The sequence below is a fragment of the Primulina eburnea genome, chromosome 12 (genome assembly GCF_022965805.1).
Source record: "Primulina eburnea isolate SZY01 chromosome 12, ASM2296580v1, whole genome shotgun sequence".
In the NCBI taxonomy this organism is placed as follows: domain Eukaryota; kingdom Viridiplantae; phylum Streptophyta; class Magnoliopsida; order Lamiales; family Gesneriaceae; genus Primulina; species Primulina eburnea.
The window spans coordinates 3,095,992-3,114,809 of record NC_133112.1 but is presented as its reverse complement, the minus strand read 5'-3'; the positions used below and the strand labels follow the sequence as shown (position 1 = coordinate 3,114,809).

The following is an 18,818-nucleotide window of genomic DNA, read 5'->3' as shown; positions in this document are numbered from 1 at the left end:
GTTATTTTGTACTGCTAAGGACTAACGTAGGATGATTATTATTATTATTATTAATTTTTTTTTTTTGGAATCAGAAGATACTGACCTTAATTCAACTGGACCTCTTTCTCCTCTGGGTCACATTACCCACGGCCTGTATAAGAGGCCTGTGTATCAATTGATGAGCCCAGCCCAATAAGTTTCAAAACATTTTGGTTTGTTAAATAATCATTATTTATTTATTTAAAATTTGGGTTGTCCTGATTTTTATATAATAGTCATTAATTAATTAATTATATGTATAACAGTTACACAGAGTACCTGAATATGATGTAAAACAACCCACATGGGATAAGCACGTGACTTGAAAGTTCTTATGTTTCTAAATTTAGCAAATTTTCCATGATTTCTTAAACTCAACTTTGATTTCAAACTAACTCCATCCTTTATTAATTCTTTTTTCCTCTTATCATATTACGTATTTATTCATCTATATATATATATATATATATATATATATATATATATATATATATATATGATGACGTTTTATGTGTATGTGTGTAAGTATATGTTGCGTTTGTGTATATGTATAGACATTTATACACGTCGGCATGTGATTTATGTCAAAATTTACGTGAGATTAAAAACTAATAACGTATAATTGAATTCCAACAAAACAAAAATAAGGCAAAATTGTAATTTTGATAGTTTAGATTTATCTCATTGCAATTATGATGTTTAATTTATGTTGTCAGATTTCAGTTTTAATCCGTCATTTTTGTTGTTTTTTTTGCAATTTCGGTCTTTTTTTTTCCTATGTGACATCGACGTGAAGCTGACTTGATACCAACATGTGTAGTTAAAATTTATATATTTTATCAAAAAATGAAAGATACATGACTAAAATATAATATTGACAACATAGATGACCATCATTATAAAAGACAAATATAAAAATGACAACTTTTGTGAGACGGTATCACGTGTCGTATTTTGTGAGACAAGTCTCTTATTTGAGTCATCCATGAAAAAATATTATTTTTTATGTTAAGAGTATTATTTTCTATTGTTAATATCGGTATGGTTGACTCGTTTCACATATAAAGATTCGTGAGACCGTCCACAAAGGACATACTCTATAAAAATTTAGTTGTATACTTTATATCTTGTTGATTAAAGGGGGGAAAAGGAGTACGTTAAATTATTTTTATACTCCACCGAAAATTTCATCTTTTCCCGCAGCAATCAACATTTTCCAAGTTCATATTTCTATTTTTGGTGTCATCCATATCAGTATAAATGCTCATGCATGCAACCACTCACAACTACTCAAAAAATCAACTAATCTCGTCTCATCAAATAATTAAGGCGTGCTATCAAAATGGCTGCTTCTTGTTTTAGTGCAAGAAGGGCCTTCATTAATTTTTACGATCATTATTTGCTTCTCCTGGTCATTATTATTGGTAGCAGCAACATGGTCCTATGTGACAACGTTAACAAAAAATTAGGGTTTGTTAGAACAAGAGGTCCTCATTTTATCCTGAATGGCTCGCCCTTTCTGTTCAACGGGTTCAACTCGTATTGGCTGATGCACGTCGCGTCGGATCCGAGCGAGAGATACAAAGTTTCTGAGGTATTAAGAGAAGCCTCAGCCGTCGGCCTCACTGTTTGCAGGACTTGGGCTTTCAGCGATGGCGGTGATCGCCCTTTGCAGATATCCCCTGGAATATATGACGAACGTGTTTTTCAGGTAATATGAGTATACATTTCAACTACATATTGATTTGCTGTAGATTTATCACAAGTTAATACATTTTTGCATCTGTATGTATATATGCAGGGGCTTGATTTTGTGATCTCCGAGGCAAGAAAGTATGGGATTCGTTTGATATTGAGCTTCGTGAATAATTACGACGATTTCGGGGGGAAGAAGCAGTATGCTGCATGGGGCCGAAATGCGGGTGGTTCGGGCCAACAGATCAACAATGACGATGATTTTTACACGCATCCACTTCTCAAAAATTACTACAAGAACCATATCAGGGTGTGTCGGGATTAATATATATACGTACACGCGCGTAATTAATTTATGATCAGTTAAAGTTGAAAAACATATATTATCAACTAATTAATTACTATCTGTATTTGGATGCAGAGAGTTGTGACAAGACTGAACACAATAACCAAAATTGCTTACAGAGATGATCCCATAATCATGGCTTGGGAACTCATGAATGAACCTCGTTGCCAAGCTGACTACTCTGGAAAGACAGTTAATGTGAGTGTATTTAATTAATAAATTAATTGATTATTAAAATATGGGCTTGCATTACTTTTTTTAAAAAATTCAATGCAGTGTTGGGTTCAAGAAATGGCTAGTTTTGTGAAATCTCTGGACAGAAAGCACTTGGTTGAGATAGGCATGGAAGGGTTCTATGGAGACACGATGCCGGAGAGGAAGCAAACTAACCCTGGTTACCAAGTGGGCACAGATTTTATTAGCAACAATCTTGTTCCGCAGGTCGATTTCGCTACAATACATGCATACCCCGACATTTGGTCAGTTCTGTTACCGATTTGAAGTAATTTTGGAATTTGACAAGTACTTAATTTTTAAAGAATTACTACTGCGTACAGGTTATCTGGTAAAAGTGAGAACGAACAAATGGGATTTATGGAAAAATGGATGTGGACTCATTTTGATGATTCAAGGAGAATCTTGAAGAAGCCACTAATAATGGCTGAATTTGGAAAGTCCAGCAAAGATCCAGGATTCAGTTCGAATAAAAGAGACTTGTACATGGGCAATGTATACAGAGATACATACAGATTTGCAAGGTTAACTGGAGGTACAATGAGCGGAAGCTTGGTGTGGCAGATAATGGCACGAGGCATGGATTCATACGATGATGGGTACCAAATTGTTTTATCGCAGAGCCCTTCAACGGCTGGGATCATTTCAAGGCAATCCCATGCCATGACTGCCTTGAGTCATTTGTTCAATGGGCCTCATTCTGTTGATCGTGTGGATGGAGCTTATAAGATCGCTCCTGGGCATCACCTTCATAGTCGCCATGCCAAAAAAACATAATGCAAGACACACTCATTCATCAAGACGCATGAAAAATTAATCAGCTTCATTCATGATAATTTCAAGAAATTATCTTCTGTTGTTACAATAAAATAGATGCAGAGGCGATCAAGGTCTTAATTAGCAAGTTTTATGATATCTTTATTTAATGTATGTATCGTTCATGCACGCGAAAACTCAACCGGTGATGAAACTAACGTGGTTTCCCCAATGGATGTAATATTGTCATCCTGTAATAGATAGCACAATAGCTATATGTTGAAATGAGAGTTTTCAAATAAATTAGTACAAGTAATCTTGACATTAAACATACTCCAGATTGGTCAGGAGTTCGGTATAGATACATATACTCACCTTCTGATGTTCATTTAATAAAGCAAACCCCTAATCTAACAGATTGATACACCCACAGATTATACACAAGAACTACATGTTTCCTTCTCTTTTTATGGTAGTAATGTAACCAATAACATAGAACCAGGTAAAATGCTGGCTTATCTGATATTAGCCATTACAGGCCAGGTTGTCACCCCATAGGCATGCAAAGAAGGCCGAATCACTGGGACACGCTTCACTACCCAGAATGCTTCGTTCAAACGGTTAGCACGGCTCATCACCTGAGACGCCTTCTGCAAAAATTGAAAAAATAAAAAATTCTATTAAAAAAAGGCAACACGTTCTTCATACTTAGCGACGTACCTAAGCATTCGTCATATAGATGGATTTGGTTTTCTTTGTATTTCTCAAACATACACATGGCATGCATCATTTAAATGTCATTAATGTAGCAACTACCTGATCTATATGGAATAATACATCGTGAGCAACTCTCCAGTGATTCCAGACAAGAAAGTGATATCAACCAAGCACTAAACATGATAAATGTCATTTTTGGGTGAGAAAAGTTTTGCCACTTCACCATCCTATGGCATCAGGCGTCGGAAACAAACACCGATTTTGTAACAAGACACGTCCTAATTGCTTGTCCTTCATTCAGGTTAATCCACATGACATTCAAGCACAAGAGAGTTTTTCCATGACAACTTGCTTGTATAACACCAAATCCGTACCAACCCTTGCCTTACACCAACCTCTTGGCCAAAACACAAAAGATTTTGTTTATGCAATCTTTGCATGAAATATCGAACAGCGGCTCAGCAATGAGTAGAATGCATAGTTGAAAATGACAGAAAAGGTGAGTGTGATTGTGTGAATATGCATAGTGAGTAACATGCAGTGAGACTAAACTATGCCGAGAAGGAAAAAGCAATGATTGCAAAGACATCAAATATCAACATCAGAAGAAGGTAGCATCCAAATTTTTTAATGAGAATAATTGAAATGGTGAGAAGCAGTAAATTATCTTCCCTATTATAAGCCCTAGTCCCTCGTGTTACCCCTGTACCTCTTTAAGCTTGTGGAGAGTGGTGCCATAAGGTCAAATTTAGAATGATTGATTTGCTATTAACATGCAGTATGCTCATGTGTATCTTTTCTCGAGTTGCAGGGCAAAAGAGATTCGCAGCCTAACAAAGTTTCGAATAAAAAGGCTCGACCTTGGTTTCAGTGACTTAGAAAACCTCTATATCATAGGAACCAATCTCAGTGTGATCCAACACAAATTTATCCAATTTACTGATAGCTTTTGAAGGCTCCTGAATCATCAATACATTCGCAATAACCTGTCTTCAAGAATAAATCTCATCTAACTGGATTCAATTTCAAGACTGGTCAGAATTTCATCAAACCATTAATTGAAGCGCATGTGTCAACAAAGAACAGTCTAAACTCTAATGCACATGGTCCATTCTATCATGATAACAGGAATCCCAAAGTCCCCTGTACCCTAAAATAAACAATGGATAAATTATTTAATCACTTACTAGTCTTTTGTAGCACAAGAACAATATTTCAAGCTCCACGTATCGACAAAATCACAAGATAAATGAAAATATATCCGTGGATAAGAGGGAGAGGCAGACATGAAAACCATCTCTGATCAACCAATCAGACTTGAATCGCAAGGTCATTTGCCGCAGAAACAGAAATACAGGGATAGAAATTAAAATACTAAACATATAGGGTAATTAAAGACAGTACCACAGAAACTCAAGAATACGATGAAATGCTACTTTATAAGCGTTTCTCTTCTCAGGTTCCCACAAAAGATACAATTTTTAAATGAATTCATAATAGTATAAACTACATATCAAAACATAAACGCACGTCTAGCGTAAAATTAGGCGATATTCCATTCCCGATTCCAACAAAAAGAAACAAAAATATATTAAGATAAATCATAAATCCAGAAAAGATCACTGACCTTAGCGTCAACAGCAACCTTAATCTCCATTCCCCTCGTCTTCTTCTGCATTTGATACAACCTGCGACGCAGAATCAGAAAACCCAACACAGCCGCCGCCGCGGAGATGGTCCACACAGGACTCATCTTGAACACACAGTATTTCAGAAGCTCCATGGGCATCTTCCACCAAATAACACAACTCTTTTCAACCTCACCACTACTCTTGATTTCGTTACCATCTGCAAATTCACGCCTTTTTCCAATCACCTCATTCTCATGTTTTTCTTCCTCAGTGTCATCGTGCAAAATCACATTAGCTTTCAGACCCAAATCAGAATTCTCAACAAAATCGTTAACTTTCTCAGAAGCGGCTTCGACTCCACTCGAATCTGAACAGAAGTACCCCAAATTCTCCACCTTTTCCACTTTTTGCTCGACCATTTCCTCAACCCTATCAAAACCCACATGTTTATCCTCGTCTTCGAGAAAACCCATAACATTCCTACCATACGAATCCTTAATCTTGCGTTCTTCAGACCGTTCGCTGCCGGAATCGGACCAAAACTCAGCCGTTTCCCTGTCGAGGTACCTAGTGTGATTCTCATCCAACCCGGGATCAATCCAACTCGGATTATCCGACTCAGCTGACTTGTTATCTTCCAAGTCCTCACCACATCGATCCAAAGAATCTAACGAGAAATAGTTCGCCCGAATCAACCTTCCAGAATCTATTTCATCCAACGAGTTAGCGGAATCAGTCGGAATAATCAGAATCGCCTCGGAATCCAAGCTGGGTTGCAGCACCTCCCAATCGTTAAACTCATTCGAAGCCTCCATCTCCATAATATCCATAGTAGCTGATTACTCCAGTAGATGGAAAACGGATTATGACGAGAGTGGAAAGTGGAAACAGAGGCCACAAAAGTGAGGAAGCTAACCATTTAATGCTGACTGATATAAATATTCTTTCCGTGTTAAGTTTTATGATATGTACGCTTATTAAATTAATTAATTTTTGTAAGAAAAAATTTTAATTGAGAAATAATTTTTCGTATATATTATATATAAATATTATTATCGTTATATATATATATATGTAAATGCAATATTTTATATTATAAATTAGCAAATATTAATTCTATTATACATAATTAAATACTAGAACATCACAATTACGTGTATAATATAATAAACGAATATCAATAATAATAATTTTTTTATATTATATGGTTTCATTATATTGTGGCGGCATTTCGAATGGAACATTATAATTTAATTTTATTATACATTATAATTAAGAAACAATCTTGAATATAATAATATTGTCACAAAAATGATATATACCAAATACTAAAACTTTTCGGACCAAGCCACGGAGTGGAACTATTGACCAATCAAACATTTCTCAATGACGTTTACCAAATCATAAAACCTCACAATCGAAAAAGAAAAATCCAATAACGTAGAGAATTTGTATTTTGTAGTAACAAAAGAAATTCTCAACTATTTTAGATTTTATTTATTCATAGTTTATGGCTTTTAAAATGTGCCGAGAAATTTTAAGTCATAAACGAATAATTTGTGAAAATTTCAAAATGCCTTAGACGAAAATTTAACACTCCCACATTTTAGAAATTTTAAAGTAACGATTTAATATAATGTGAAAAATAAAATATGATACAATTTAGCCAAGAACGAAAAAAAGTCACCACCATGTTTCAAAAAAAATAAAAATTGAGTGGTTCTACACAAATTTACATGCTTTCTAATAAAAGAAAAAAACTGCATATCAGAAAATAATTTAAATGATGCCCAAAAACCAAAGATTGGGAAAAAGGAGCGATGAAATATATATATATATATATATATATACTAGGAATGATCACGTGCGATGCACGTAGGTGACTAATAATGAAAAATAAAGATTTAGATAATTTTTAAAATCGTTTGAATAACATCTTGTTTATAAGTATTTATTAATCTAAATATAACAAAACACAATAAATATAAATACATGATGATGATAATCAAAATATTCATTTATTTATATAATATTTTTCAATTCGTGTAATTATAACATAATGATAGCTCTATCAAATTAACAAAAATATTTTCCATCCAAATATTATTCACAATGGAAAATAATAAAAATAAAATTAATAGAATAATGAATTACTAAAACCAAAGTCACAATATTTTTAAATGAAGTGCATATAGCGATTGTCAAATAAAATTATCTTAATTAACTAAATTATCATAATGATGTTAAAATAAAACCCATAAACTTGTTATTAAGTTAAATATCAATTTTGTTTTTGCCAACTTTTAACTCCTTGCGAATTTTGTTTAACTTTCTCCTTTTTAAAAATATATAATATACATAGTTAACTTATATCATAATAGATCATTTGAAAAATAATATTGATGATTAATAATTTCATGTTAAATAAAATTTTAAAATAATATCAATCAAATAAATATGTGTAGAAAACACATATACGTAATATTCAGTTTAAAAATATCATATCTAAAAAATTTAATTCCTAATAAATGATAATAAATTAGCGTTATAATTCATATTTATTACAAGGATTGTCTTAATTAAAAAATTATAAAGATTATCTCATAAATTTAATATAAAAGTATAAAGTAATTTTCATTCTTTTTAATTTCTCATTAATTTCTTTTCTATGAATAACGTTGAAATAACTCAAAATTATCAAATTATATTGCATATAAAATATTCAAAAAAAATTACAAAAGAGCATATAGAATTTGCATGCTCTCAATATCCATTTTAATTGGAAAAAAATCATAAGAAAAATAACATTTTCTCACATAGTTTTTATAACACTTGTAGAAAAATGTAAGCTTGAGATATATATTGAGACATTAATTAATATCACAATTATTAAATTAAAAATATAAAAAAGTATCATACTAATATATTTGTAATATTTTTCGTCGATCCAACTAAAATAATGAAATAAAGTATTCTCATTTTCCATCTCAACTCTTAAATCAGAAAATTAAAAATTCACCAAAATAAATAAATGAAACATTAATTAAGTAATAGTGTGTAAAAGTGTAACTAAAAAAATTCACAAATCAAACTCATATATTTATAGAGGTATATATAGATCTGCTAACTTTTAACCATTTGCAGATTTTGTTTGACTTTCTCTGTTTTTTTAGAATACATATTATAGACAGTTAATTTTATATCAGAATGGATCATTTGTAAATTAATATTGATGATTAATATTTCATAGTAAATATATTTTTTAAATAATATCAATCAAATAAATATGTGTAGTAAAACACATATATAAATAAAATAATAAGTAATACAAATTTAAAAAATATCATATTTAAAAAATTAATTTCTAATGAATGAAAATAAATTATCACTATAATTCATATTTTTTAAAAGAATTATATTCGGTAAAAAATTATAAGGATTATCTAATAAATTTAATACAAAAGTAGAAAGTAGTTTTCGTTCTTTTTAATTTATCATTAATTTCTCTGTCTAGTTGAAATAAATCAAACTAATCAAATTATGCGAATAAAATATAAGAAAAAATTGCAAAAGAGCATATAGAATCTACATGGTCTCAAACATTAATTAAGTATCACAATTCAATAAAATAAAATATCATATTAATGTGTTTGTAATATTTATCGTCCATTCAACTAAAATAATAGAATAAAGTTATTTTTATTTTAAATATCAATCTTTAGATCAAAAAATTGAAAAGTCACATAAATAAATAAATGAATAAAACATTAATGAAGTAATGTTGAGTGAAAGGGTAAATAAGTAAAACATTAATGAAGTAATTGTGAGTGAAGGATAACTAAGTAAATTCACAATTCAAACTCATATATTTATAGATTATATATATATATATATATATATATATATATATATATATATATATATATATATATATATATATATTAATGAGATATTAATGCCTCGGAGTTTTCTGAAATTACGTGTGTTGAATCGATTACATTCGCACAATATTACAACGTGTTGTCGAACAAGTATACATAATTTATGGACACAGGTATTTTGAATGGATGGTTTTCGGATTCTTCTGAGTGGGTTCGTGAGGTGTTGGGGTTAGGCTCGTATTCGAATGGAAGTCAAGGAAGAACAAAAATCATCATATTATTGACTTCCTAACCAGAAATTCATGGAATAACTGTATATAACTCTTAGGAAGCTCTTGTTTTGGCAACTTCAAGAGACGTGCCACCTTCTCAAATCCTGCATGCTGTTGAACCAAAGAGTTTGCTGATCTCACTCCTTGTTTCCATGGCTTTATGTTCGATAAGGCCCATTGAATCGACCATACAGCAAGTGGTCGCATGTAGGAGAGCGATCTAAACTCGCCATCTGAAGTCCATGCTTCCGGGGTTTGGAAAGATGATCTGTGTTTTGACATCGGAATCCATTTGACAAATATGCATTAATTCATATTCCAGAGATGTATCAAAGGAATAACTAAAAACAAAACAACTTACCCGAGGCCCTGTTCAGACCAGGCAGCTTCATGTATACCAAATGCTGTCTTGAATGCCATATCTATCTTATCCTCCTGTATCATGGTGGCAGCAAGAGAATAGGTAACTCCGGCCCACACTTCTCTCGACTGCATGGCCGACATGTCCACTTTTCCATTCGCTTGCATCCCATTCATTGCACCCCTCGTCCCTCCCTCAAATTTCAGTATGTTGAAATTATATATTTTTTCAAGCGCACTTTCTATTTTCTTTTCATCGGCAATTGGTGAAAGACCACAAGCTCGAGCATACCTGTCGTTAAGCTTATTTTCGCTTCACAGAGAGAAACATGCTTACAAGTTATTACTTAATATGGTAAATTCAGGATACGTACCATTGACCCGCCAATTGATCTGCTTGAATTGAGGTGCTGGTTTTAGCAGAACTGCTGTCATAGTTGAAGTAAGAGCCGTTCCACAGGGTTTTATCATATGCAGACTTTGCCTTTTCAAATTTAAACCATAAGTAATCAGCAGATGAATTATCACCAAGTTCACGTGCCATTGCCGAGGCAGCTTGAAGGGCTGCCACCCATAATCCACCACAATACGCGCTAACACCTGTAACAGTCCATACATCATATGTCTGATCTGGAAATCCTTCATTCTCTATCATACCATCGCCATCTTTATCGAATTGATCCATGTAAGCTATTGCCATGAACACTGCAGGCCAAACAGCCCGCGCAAACCTTATATCGCCGGTGGCAACCATATCTCTGTATACTTGAAGAACAAATTTTGAGTTCAAATCTTTCCACCTGTCCGTGTTGTAAAAGTTGTAAGAGTTTACTTCAAACCATGGGTCATTGATCCCAATATCGTGAGGAACAGCACCAAGAGCTTTTCGTGGAACAAATGTACCGTCGCTCATTACTTGCATTTTACGTGAATCATGCATCATCACTGCCATTGCAAAATCTCTTTGAATATTCAACTCCAGCTCTGGAAATAGCATTACTAGCGCAAAAGATGAATAAAAGTGGACATCATAGGTATTCCACATGTGATATTCCATTCCTTCTAGATATAAAAGCTGGCCAACATTCTCATCACCATTCTGAAGTAAAAATGGTCCGAAAGCTGAATTTGAATTCATTGGAGAGTGCATTCTCTCTGAAACAGTTAACATCCTTTCGAGTACTTCTGCAGAGGCGTCGTTCTGATGGGCATGATCAAGAGTTCTATCAGAGACTGATTTGTTCCCATGAAGGGAAAATCTCTGCTCTCCAATAGTTGCAATATTTTGTGTTGGCAGGGATCCATCTGTGAGCAATAAAAGGTGATTATGGATTTGATGAAAACAAACATCAGTGAAAGAGATCCTGGTTTCTAGTTAACCTGTCCAGATCGTTCCTCCAGCATTAAGGTAATAGAGCTCATTGAAAAGTAGTGAAGGGTACCTAAAAAAATTCGATTCAGTTCAGAATAAACGAGAACAACCAAGCATATTTGCACCAGACAATGAATTTGTTTCACTGTTACCATTCTGGAAGTCTTTTGTCTTCAAGGATTGGCCTTTGCCATTCTTCAATCTTGAGCTCCCATTTTGTATGTTCTGGTTTCATAACAACCCCACACAAGCAGTTAAAGAGATGTTTAAAACAAGTATTTGAGAACAGATTTTCTCTTCCAAAAAGTCAAAAGCTTTACTACAACTATTTTATAAATGCTACCTAATATGGCATCACGTGCAATACTTGCTGCAGCATTCCCTTGGGTACCATAAAATTTTGTATAGCGCCTGCCAGGTGATGTGCATGTTATACATAGTCATTATCTATGTGTTTGTTAGAAGACCTGAGAATATACAGTCTAAAGTTCTTTACAAACCTGTGGTATGTTTTCCCACTGTAAAATCTTAGTTCGGGACTGTCCCATGCTAGTGAAAAAGTCACAGTGCGAGTGGATCCAGAAGGAATGGTAACAGAAGCGGCTATAGCAGCTCCTATAGATGACCCTGGCTCTGAAGGTAGAGGCTTCTCATCATATTTAAGGGCATCGAATGACCTATGCTGCAAGTGAAGAATAAGCTTTTTATGAAAAAGATAAATGATCATTATAATTATTGTGGCAATGAGAAACTTTTTTCATGAATATATACTGGAAGTATAAGTGATAATTTAAGGATGCAGGAGCATTTTTGATACCTGATACAAGATAATCAACTAAATTGATCGTGGGATAAAATGATAACCAACTCACCTCTTTAATTTCATTCCACATATCTTTTGCATTTATTATTTTGGAATTTCCAGATATCAAAAAGCAAGGACATTCTGATACATGAACCTCATCCGTCTCTTGAGCAGCTATGGCATAAGTCATAGAAGGGTGGCCATTTGTAGCACTACACATTTGCATATAAGAGTGGAGTATAGTTATCAATGGATTATATATGAAGCATTGCAACAGAAAGATCAACGATGATGATAGATTTTCGCAAGGCTTACCTGTGATGCAGAAGCACACTGTGTACACCACCTTTCGTCCTACAAGAAATTGTGAAAGTTGAGTTCAGATTGGATCAATAACTATGTGCTTTATCGGAAACTGTTGATAATTTAATGAAATCAACAAGTGCTGTAGAAAATGAGAAAAGAAATTCATGGATCCATACAATGTCTTTTTGTTATGATGATTGCCAGTAGATCCTGAAGTTCCACCAGAAGAGTTCTGTACAGCGGGTAGTAAGTGCTAAGTGAAGTTTCACAGGCAATTTATGTTGAAGATGGTAATTTTCCAGCGTGGCAACTATCTCGTAAACTTTGTAAATACTAATGCTTACCAAAGATCCACAATATCTGAGATTATATAAAGTGTAGATTAAAACATACCTCCCACGTGAAAAGCACCGTCGCATCAGCAGCAGTCCTCCCTGAGTTGGTGAGCTGTGAAACGTTGAGGACACATGAGGGTCAAGAATTGTGCCAAAGAATTCCTTCTACAGTGAAAAGAATGTGCTACTAGGACACCTACCGCAAATGTGAAAACAGCTACAGGGAAGCTGCTCTCTTTGTAATTATGTGGAATAAATGGAGAAATTTGACGACATACAATGCTGATTTCTGAATCAGGTAAACCTGTAGAAAGCCGTTGGTCCAATGAAAGGGAAACTTACATCAAAACTATTGATCTTCGAGAACAACAAAACAAATGTGATTATGAAAACAATATACCGGCATATTCCGTCCAAGCTCTTGGATATAAACCGTGGTATGTGCATTTCTCACCATCGAGGTTCCAATCCCAAGAACCAATGCCTGTTCCTGTTTTGTTTCTGCATGTTCGGTTGTTATTAGTCCAAATTTCTAGTTGATGTTGAACATTCCCTGGTTGCAAAATTTGTGGCTTACTCGATGGTTTTTGAACTTCTGGGGCACAACACTGTGGAGGATGTGCGTCCATTGGGACGTGAAACAAAAACCTGCGAACATGAAAGTTGTAAGTCAAACATCTTTGGAATCCCTCTGAAACAGACGAGATGATACATAATCCTCCAAAGTCTTGAAAGGGCAATGTTTAAACTTTTGTTATTTCCAAGTTCCATTGCATGTTGCTGTTTGGATGCTAGAGTAGAAGTCTGTACGACGGCAGGACTGAATATTTCAGACATCCCATTAAAATACTTACTGAGAACTGGCTCGCGAGAACAGGGGTATCTTCGCATGTTCTAGGGAAGACTTGAAAGCGCTGGAACTCCCCTCTGAAACTTCTTCCAATGCTTCCACAACTGAAAATGAACGAATAATAAAACGCAACCATGATAGAGCCTGAATTCATTTGGAATACACGATAGTTCGTGTAAACTGACAAATTATGAAAGAACTCTCATTACCCAATACCACCCAAGGGAACGCCATGGTAACTAGTGTTGAGTCGCTTATGATTTGGATCCGAAATCGTTGGCTGCGAGGGAAGAACACGGTTGAAGTGATGGATCAATCCATCGGTACAGAATAGCAACAAGATCAGAAAATGGGATAAAAGACATTACAGCTCCCTTGTCGGCTTCTTCCTTTATATGCCGAAGCAACCGCATGCCCAAGGGAAGCTTGATTTCATCACAGCAACGAAAACAATTATAAATCAGAACACAAGATACGGCTGAACGAGGAAAAATTAAGCAATCTCACTATCTCAGTAACTTCAGAAACTCTGCAAGCTAAGAATATTCGTTACCAGATGCAAAATTTCTCCAAGTTTGAAAGAGAACTCGGGAGCGAGAGTGGCATTGCAACTAAGTTTGCGCTTCCAGCTCAATGGTGGGAGCGGAACAACCTAAAATTCAAATACGAAGATAAACATATATAATATATATGGTGGAAGTGGAACAACCTTAAATTATTGAATCAAAATTATCTTAATTTTTTCAGAGTATTTCTCTATATATTTTGTACTGTTTTGGATTTTTAAAGTAGACGGTAAATTATTTTTAATTTTAGATTAATTTACGTGCATGGATTGATAAAATATATTATGGGCACGTGTGGGTATGACGTTATATAGTTTCTAAAATATTTTGATATTATTATTTTTATATATACTGTTGAAATAAATAATTAATACAAAAACCCTTAATTATAAACCAAAAGAGTTGGTTGTAGTTCCATTCAATTTATTGAACTCTAGTCGAACCCGAATATTTTTGAACTTTTTCCGAGTCGAACTCAAGTCGAAATTATTTTGTTCGATATTCCTCTAGCCTTAATATTTTATTGATATAATATAATTAGAAGATTTCGAACCAAACTCGAACTTCTTTTCAAACCAAACTCGAGCAAAAACAAAATTGCTATTCGACAGAACTCGAACTCAAATATACTTATTTTAAGCCGAATTTAAGCATTAAATTTTTGCTAATATTCGATTTGATTACGTTCACTTACATCCTTAATCTAATGAGTGCAAAATTTTAATATGTTTCATCAAAATGGTTAGAATAGTTATCTAAGATTCTTTGTAATTGCATGCTTTCACCATAACTGTTCATTAGTTATTTAGCTAAATTATTAAAATACGATTACCTTATAATTACGTGGAAATTTTTTTAAAAAAAAAATCGAATCACTACTTTCATTTTATTTTAAATTATTAATCAATATTATAACCAATATATAATCCAGCAGCATTTGACTTGGACTAACAAAACATGGATTACAAATAATATCATATTCAGAATATATCTGGAAATTCCTCATAATTTATAATTAATTTGATAGAGAATAATTTTTAAAAAAAACTAAATTAAATTCCCAAATAACCATTTATATATGGACAACCCGATCCAAGAATTAAAAAAAAGGGGAGGGTGGGTTGCAGAAGATTTTTACTTGTGGAATTAACCAAAAATTAATTAATTAATTTGCAGTCGACGGTCGATGTCCAGCACTAGCTCCGGCTTCGATACGAATGAAAGTAAGAGTTCATAGATTCGTTACCTTTTTCGTTGAAGAATCTGGATGAAATCCCTTCTCTGCAGCAGCACCATTCTCCATCCTGCTGGGAATCTAACCACCCACAAAAGTTGCTTTCAATCACCACCCATAAAAAGATCGATGTTCGGCAGATTCTCAAAGAGCACACGCACAATTAACGATCAATCATCCATATTCAACCATAAATTATTTGAATTAATGCACCCCCTCGTTCTCAACGATTGCAACTAATTTATTCTGATATTTGCAGTCCTTTTGTCTTCTTAGAGCAGCAGCTTGGGCTAAATATACAACTTGTACGTATATATTGCAACAAAAGTAAGCTCCATTAACGAATGAGCAAATCAACACGAACCTGAGGAATTGATTAATGGATATGGATCTGCGGGATTGCGTTGCAGATTACCAGACGTGATCAGTTGTGGGCTTGTGGCAGATTCATTCGCTGATAAAGAAAGAGGAAACTGAAGTCAATCAAGCATATATAAATAATTATTCGGTTGGTGGAATAGTAAAACCATGAGTGCGTTCGAGTCGAGAGTCTTTGTCAAAACAAATTAGCTATTAGAGATACTTCAGATTTTTTTTAATGGCGTTTTATTTTTCAATCTGTATTGCGTAAATTCTCGAGTTAAGATAACAGTTTGCAAATCATGCTAGTCAGATAAATCTCATTGGACGAGAAGATGTTGGTTAGGGGTGTTCATCGGTCGGTTCGGTTTTAATTTATCTAATTTCGGTTCGGTTTTTCGGTTTTCGGTTTTTGAATAATGTAATCCGAAACCGAACAATTGTAATTCGGTTCGGTTTCGGTTTGGTAATATAATGGACCGGTTTATACGGTTCGGTTTGTTCGGTTTAATTAATAATATATCATAAAGTGAAAAAAAAACATAAATCTTTTCAAACATTTAATTTAAATTCATAAACATATATATTCAAAATTCAAAAACCATAAATCAAATTATATGATCAATCCCACCGACTCAATGTAAGACATACCCAGACAAAAACCATAAATCAAATTATATGATCTTAATGATTTAGCCATTCTGGCAAGAATATAATTAAAAACAATGGATATTATTCTACATCTTGTTATTATTACTTGTCATTCAACTACTTGACCCCATTATATATATATATATATATATTTGTCGCTTCTGCCATGTTGAGGAAAGCTCGATTCCGTGCAAATGTGATGTCTTGGCTCCAAAATATATAGATAATCATCGAACTTTCCTAAACTCTCGAAGTGACAATGGAATTTGTTTACCCCTCACTCTCTCGTTCCTGAGATATTAATAAAAATGGGCTAAAAAACTTCATCCCAAGTTCGAAATTTGTCTTTGATTCAGTAAAACTACATGCACATGCCAAAAAAAAACACCTAAACTACAAATCTTTGACAAACGTACAACCAACACACACAAGGAAGATCATCCACTTCAACATCCCAAAAAAAAGAAACATAAAAATTCGAAAAATCATAAAATTACTTGAAAACTGCAAATCAACGAACACCGAACAACACCGTCAAAACTCAAGAGAAGAGGAAGAAAGCGCTGATTTTCTGTGCAAAAGATTAGTTACTGCTAGGGCCGGCTAAGTATTCATTTTTATAAATGTTAGATATGTAAATAAATTATAATATAAATACTAAAAGGTTTGGACTAAAACCTATAAAAGCTGGAAACAGTAGGGACTATATAATAATATAACATAAAATGCGGTCGGTTCGGTTATTTCGGATTTCAGTACACAAAAACCGAAACCGAACCGGAAAACCGAATATTTCAAAAACTAAATCCAAAACCGAACCGAAAAACCGAAAAGCCGATTCAAAAAAACCGAATTAAAAAATTCGGTCGGTTTTTTCGGTTATATCCGAATAATGAACACCCCTAATGTTGGTAGAAGAAAATGAACTCATAATTATTAATCGAGCGCTTACATGATTCATCTACTCGAAGATTATCTTGAATTCAATAGTTTGGAATTTATTTTTTTATGGACTATCTTGATATAGGATTATTTTCTTGACTTCATATCACTTGAAAAAACGTATGAAAATGTTCTACGAATTCAATTGAAATGAATATAGAAAACGTCATGTTAAAAATAGTTTTTAGTTGTTTTAAAAAAATTACATTTTAATTCTATTTTAAGCTATTTTACTATTATGGTATATTTTTATGTGGTATTATCCATAGTTAATTATCTCTCATTTTAAAAATAATACATGCGTACGATGCAAGTTTTTATCTGTTGTTTGGTAAATTTCATGCTCATGAAATTTTTGTAAAAATTAGTTTTATAAAAATATCGCTAATTTTTATTACATTTGTTTAATTGAAAACCATATTAAAATAATTTAATAGCAACAATAAAACCATTCGTATAGAATGTATATATGTAATTTAATTATTGAAAATTAAGTCGACAGACGACAATAATTGAAAACATCGACCGAAATTTCTAATAAAATGCTGGGCACGAGTTACGCATGTCAAAGTTTAGAGGAGAGGGCAAAATAATAACTTAGAATTTTGACGATGATAATGTTTTGAGTATCGATAAAATATGTAGTATATAATATCCTTTAATTTTTAATGATTTCTTGGTTTAAAGGTTGATACCCCAGGATGAACCCATCAAGATCAGGTAACCCATCAAGATCAGGCCCAAACTCCCGGCCCATCTCTAGGGCCCACAGGTTAAGAGCCCATGAGCAGCCCAGGTATTCTCCTATAAATACCAGGTTTGAGTGTTCAGTTGATTGATTTCAATATATTGTTTTCAGCAGCACCCTTAGCTGCTCCCCCCATATATCCTCAGTCTCTGACTTGAGCGTCGGAGGGGCTACGCCAGGACACCCTCCTGGCCCCCTCATAACGGTCTTATTTGTGATTTCATGCACAGGGTAATTTTGAAGCTCGTGTCTGGATTAGTGACGCTTGCGTGGATCGGACCCTAAATTCCCCGTGAGTATCACTTGGCGCCGTCTGTGGGAACATTTGAGTTAAAACGTAGAGATGGTAGGGAAGAGAGGGAGTAGAAGAGCTACCTCAGCATCATCGCATCCTCAGAGAGGACCCGAACAGTCTCATGCTGAGGCGAGGCAGGAACAACCCCATCAGGAGGCGAGAACAGAACAGCCTCGTCAAGAGAACAGGGTTGAGCAACCCGGTCCTAATGAAAATGTGGGGAACTTGACCCTGAGCAGTTGGGCCACTTTATCACTCGGACAGTGGATGAGGCTATGAAGAGGAACCAAGAATCTATGTTTGCTGAAGAGCAAGCCACTTGAAGAACCTAAAGGGGGGGGGGGGGGGGGTGAATAGGTTCTTTAAGGCCCTTTAGCGTTTTTAAAACGAGTTTGCAAAAATTGCAAGCGGAAGACTTTAGGGACAATCACAAATAAAAAT

General features: G+C 34.0%; 4 protein-coding genes across 6 annotated transcripts in view; 1 reads left to right on the top strand and 3 right to left on the bottom strand.

Annotated features, from left to right (window-relative positions):
* The window catches only part of LOC140807411 (11-beta-hydroxysteroid dehydrogenase B-like), a 69,444-nt gene that overhangs the window by 31,820 nt on the left and 18,806 nt on the right, over positions 1–18,818 (bottom strand). The gene's annotated exons all lie outside the window — the stretch shown is intronic.
* LOC140807808 (mannan endo-1,4-beta-mannosidase 5-like) lies at positions 1,337–3,668 on the top strand. The gene is made up of 5 exons (XM_073164770.1): positions 1,337–1,732; positions 1,823–2,026; positions 2,138–2,260; positions 2,339–2,541; positions 2,620–3,668. The coding sequence occupies exons 1-5, from the start codon at positions 1,364–1,366 to the stop codon at positions 3,071–3,073; spliced, it is 1,353 nt and encodes a 450-aa protein (XP_073020871.1). The 5' UTR covers positions 1,337–1,363; the 3' UTR covers positions 3,074–3,668.
* On the bottom strand, positions 3,356–6,323 carry LOC140807809 (uncharacterized). 2 transcript variants are annotated; one of them, XM_073164772.1, is made up of 2 exons: positions 5,397–6,323; positions 3,356–3,699 (listed from the first exon to the last, which is right to left on the bottom strand). In XM_073164772.1, the coding sequence occupies exons 1-2, from the start codon at positions 6,228–6,230 to the stop codon at positions 3,568–3,570; spliced, it is 966 nt and encodes a 321-aa protein (XP_073020873.1). In that variant the 5' UTR covers positions 6,231–6,323; the 3' UTR covers positions 3,356–3,567. The 2 variants fall into 2 exon arrangements, with proteins under 2 accessions (XP_073020873.1, XP_073020872.1); XM_073164771.1 differs by having other exon boundaries at positions 3,356–3,702; positions 5,397–6,320.
* LOC140807679 (uncharacterized) lies at positions 9,366–15,907 on the bottom strand. 2 transcript variants are annotated; one of them, XM_073164627.1, is made up of 20 exons: positions 15,746–15,907; positions 15,394–15,462; positions 14,135–14,233; positions 13,950–14,006; positions 13,791–13,861; positions 13,586–13,685; positions 13,309–13,379; positions 13,132–13,232; positions 12,932–13,035; positions 12,790–12,843; positions 12,573–12,628; positions 12,406–12,444; positions 12,158–12,302; positions 11,786–11,967; positions 11,629–11,696; positions 11,438–11,510; positions 11,294–11,355; positions 10,288–11,218; positions 9,915–10,205; positions 9,366–9,821 (listed from the first exon to the last, which is right to left on the bottom strand). In XM_073164627.1, the coding sequence occupies exons 2-20, from the start codon at positions 15,448–15,450 to the stop codon at positions 9,554–9,556; spliced, it is 2,829 nt and encodes a 942-aa protein (XP_073020728.1). In that variant the 5' UTR covers positions 15,451–15,462; positions 15,746–15,907; the 3' UTR covers positions 9,366–9,553. The 2 variants fall into 2 exon arrangements, with proteins under 2 accessions (XP_073020728.1, XP_073020729.1); XM_073164628.1 differs by having other exon boundaries at positions 15,394–15,665; positions 15,746–15,825.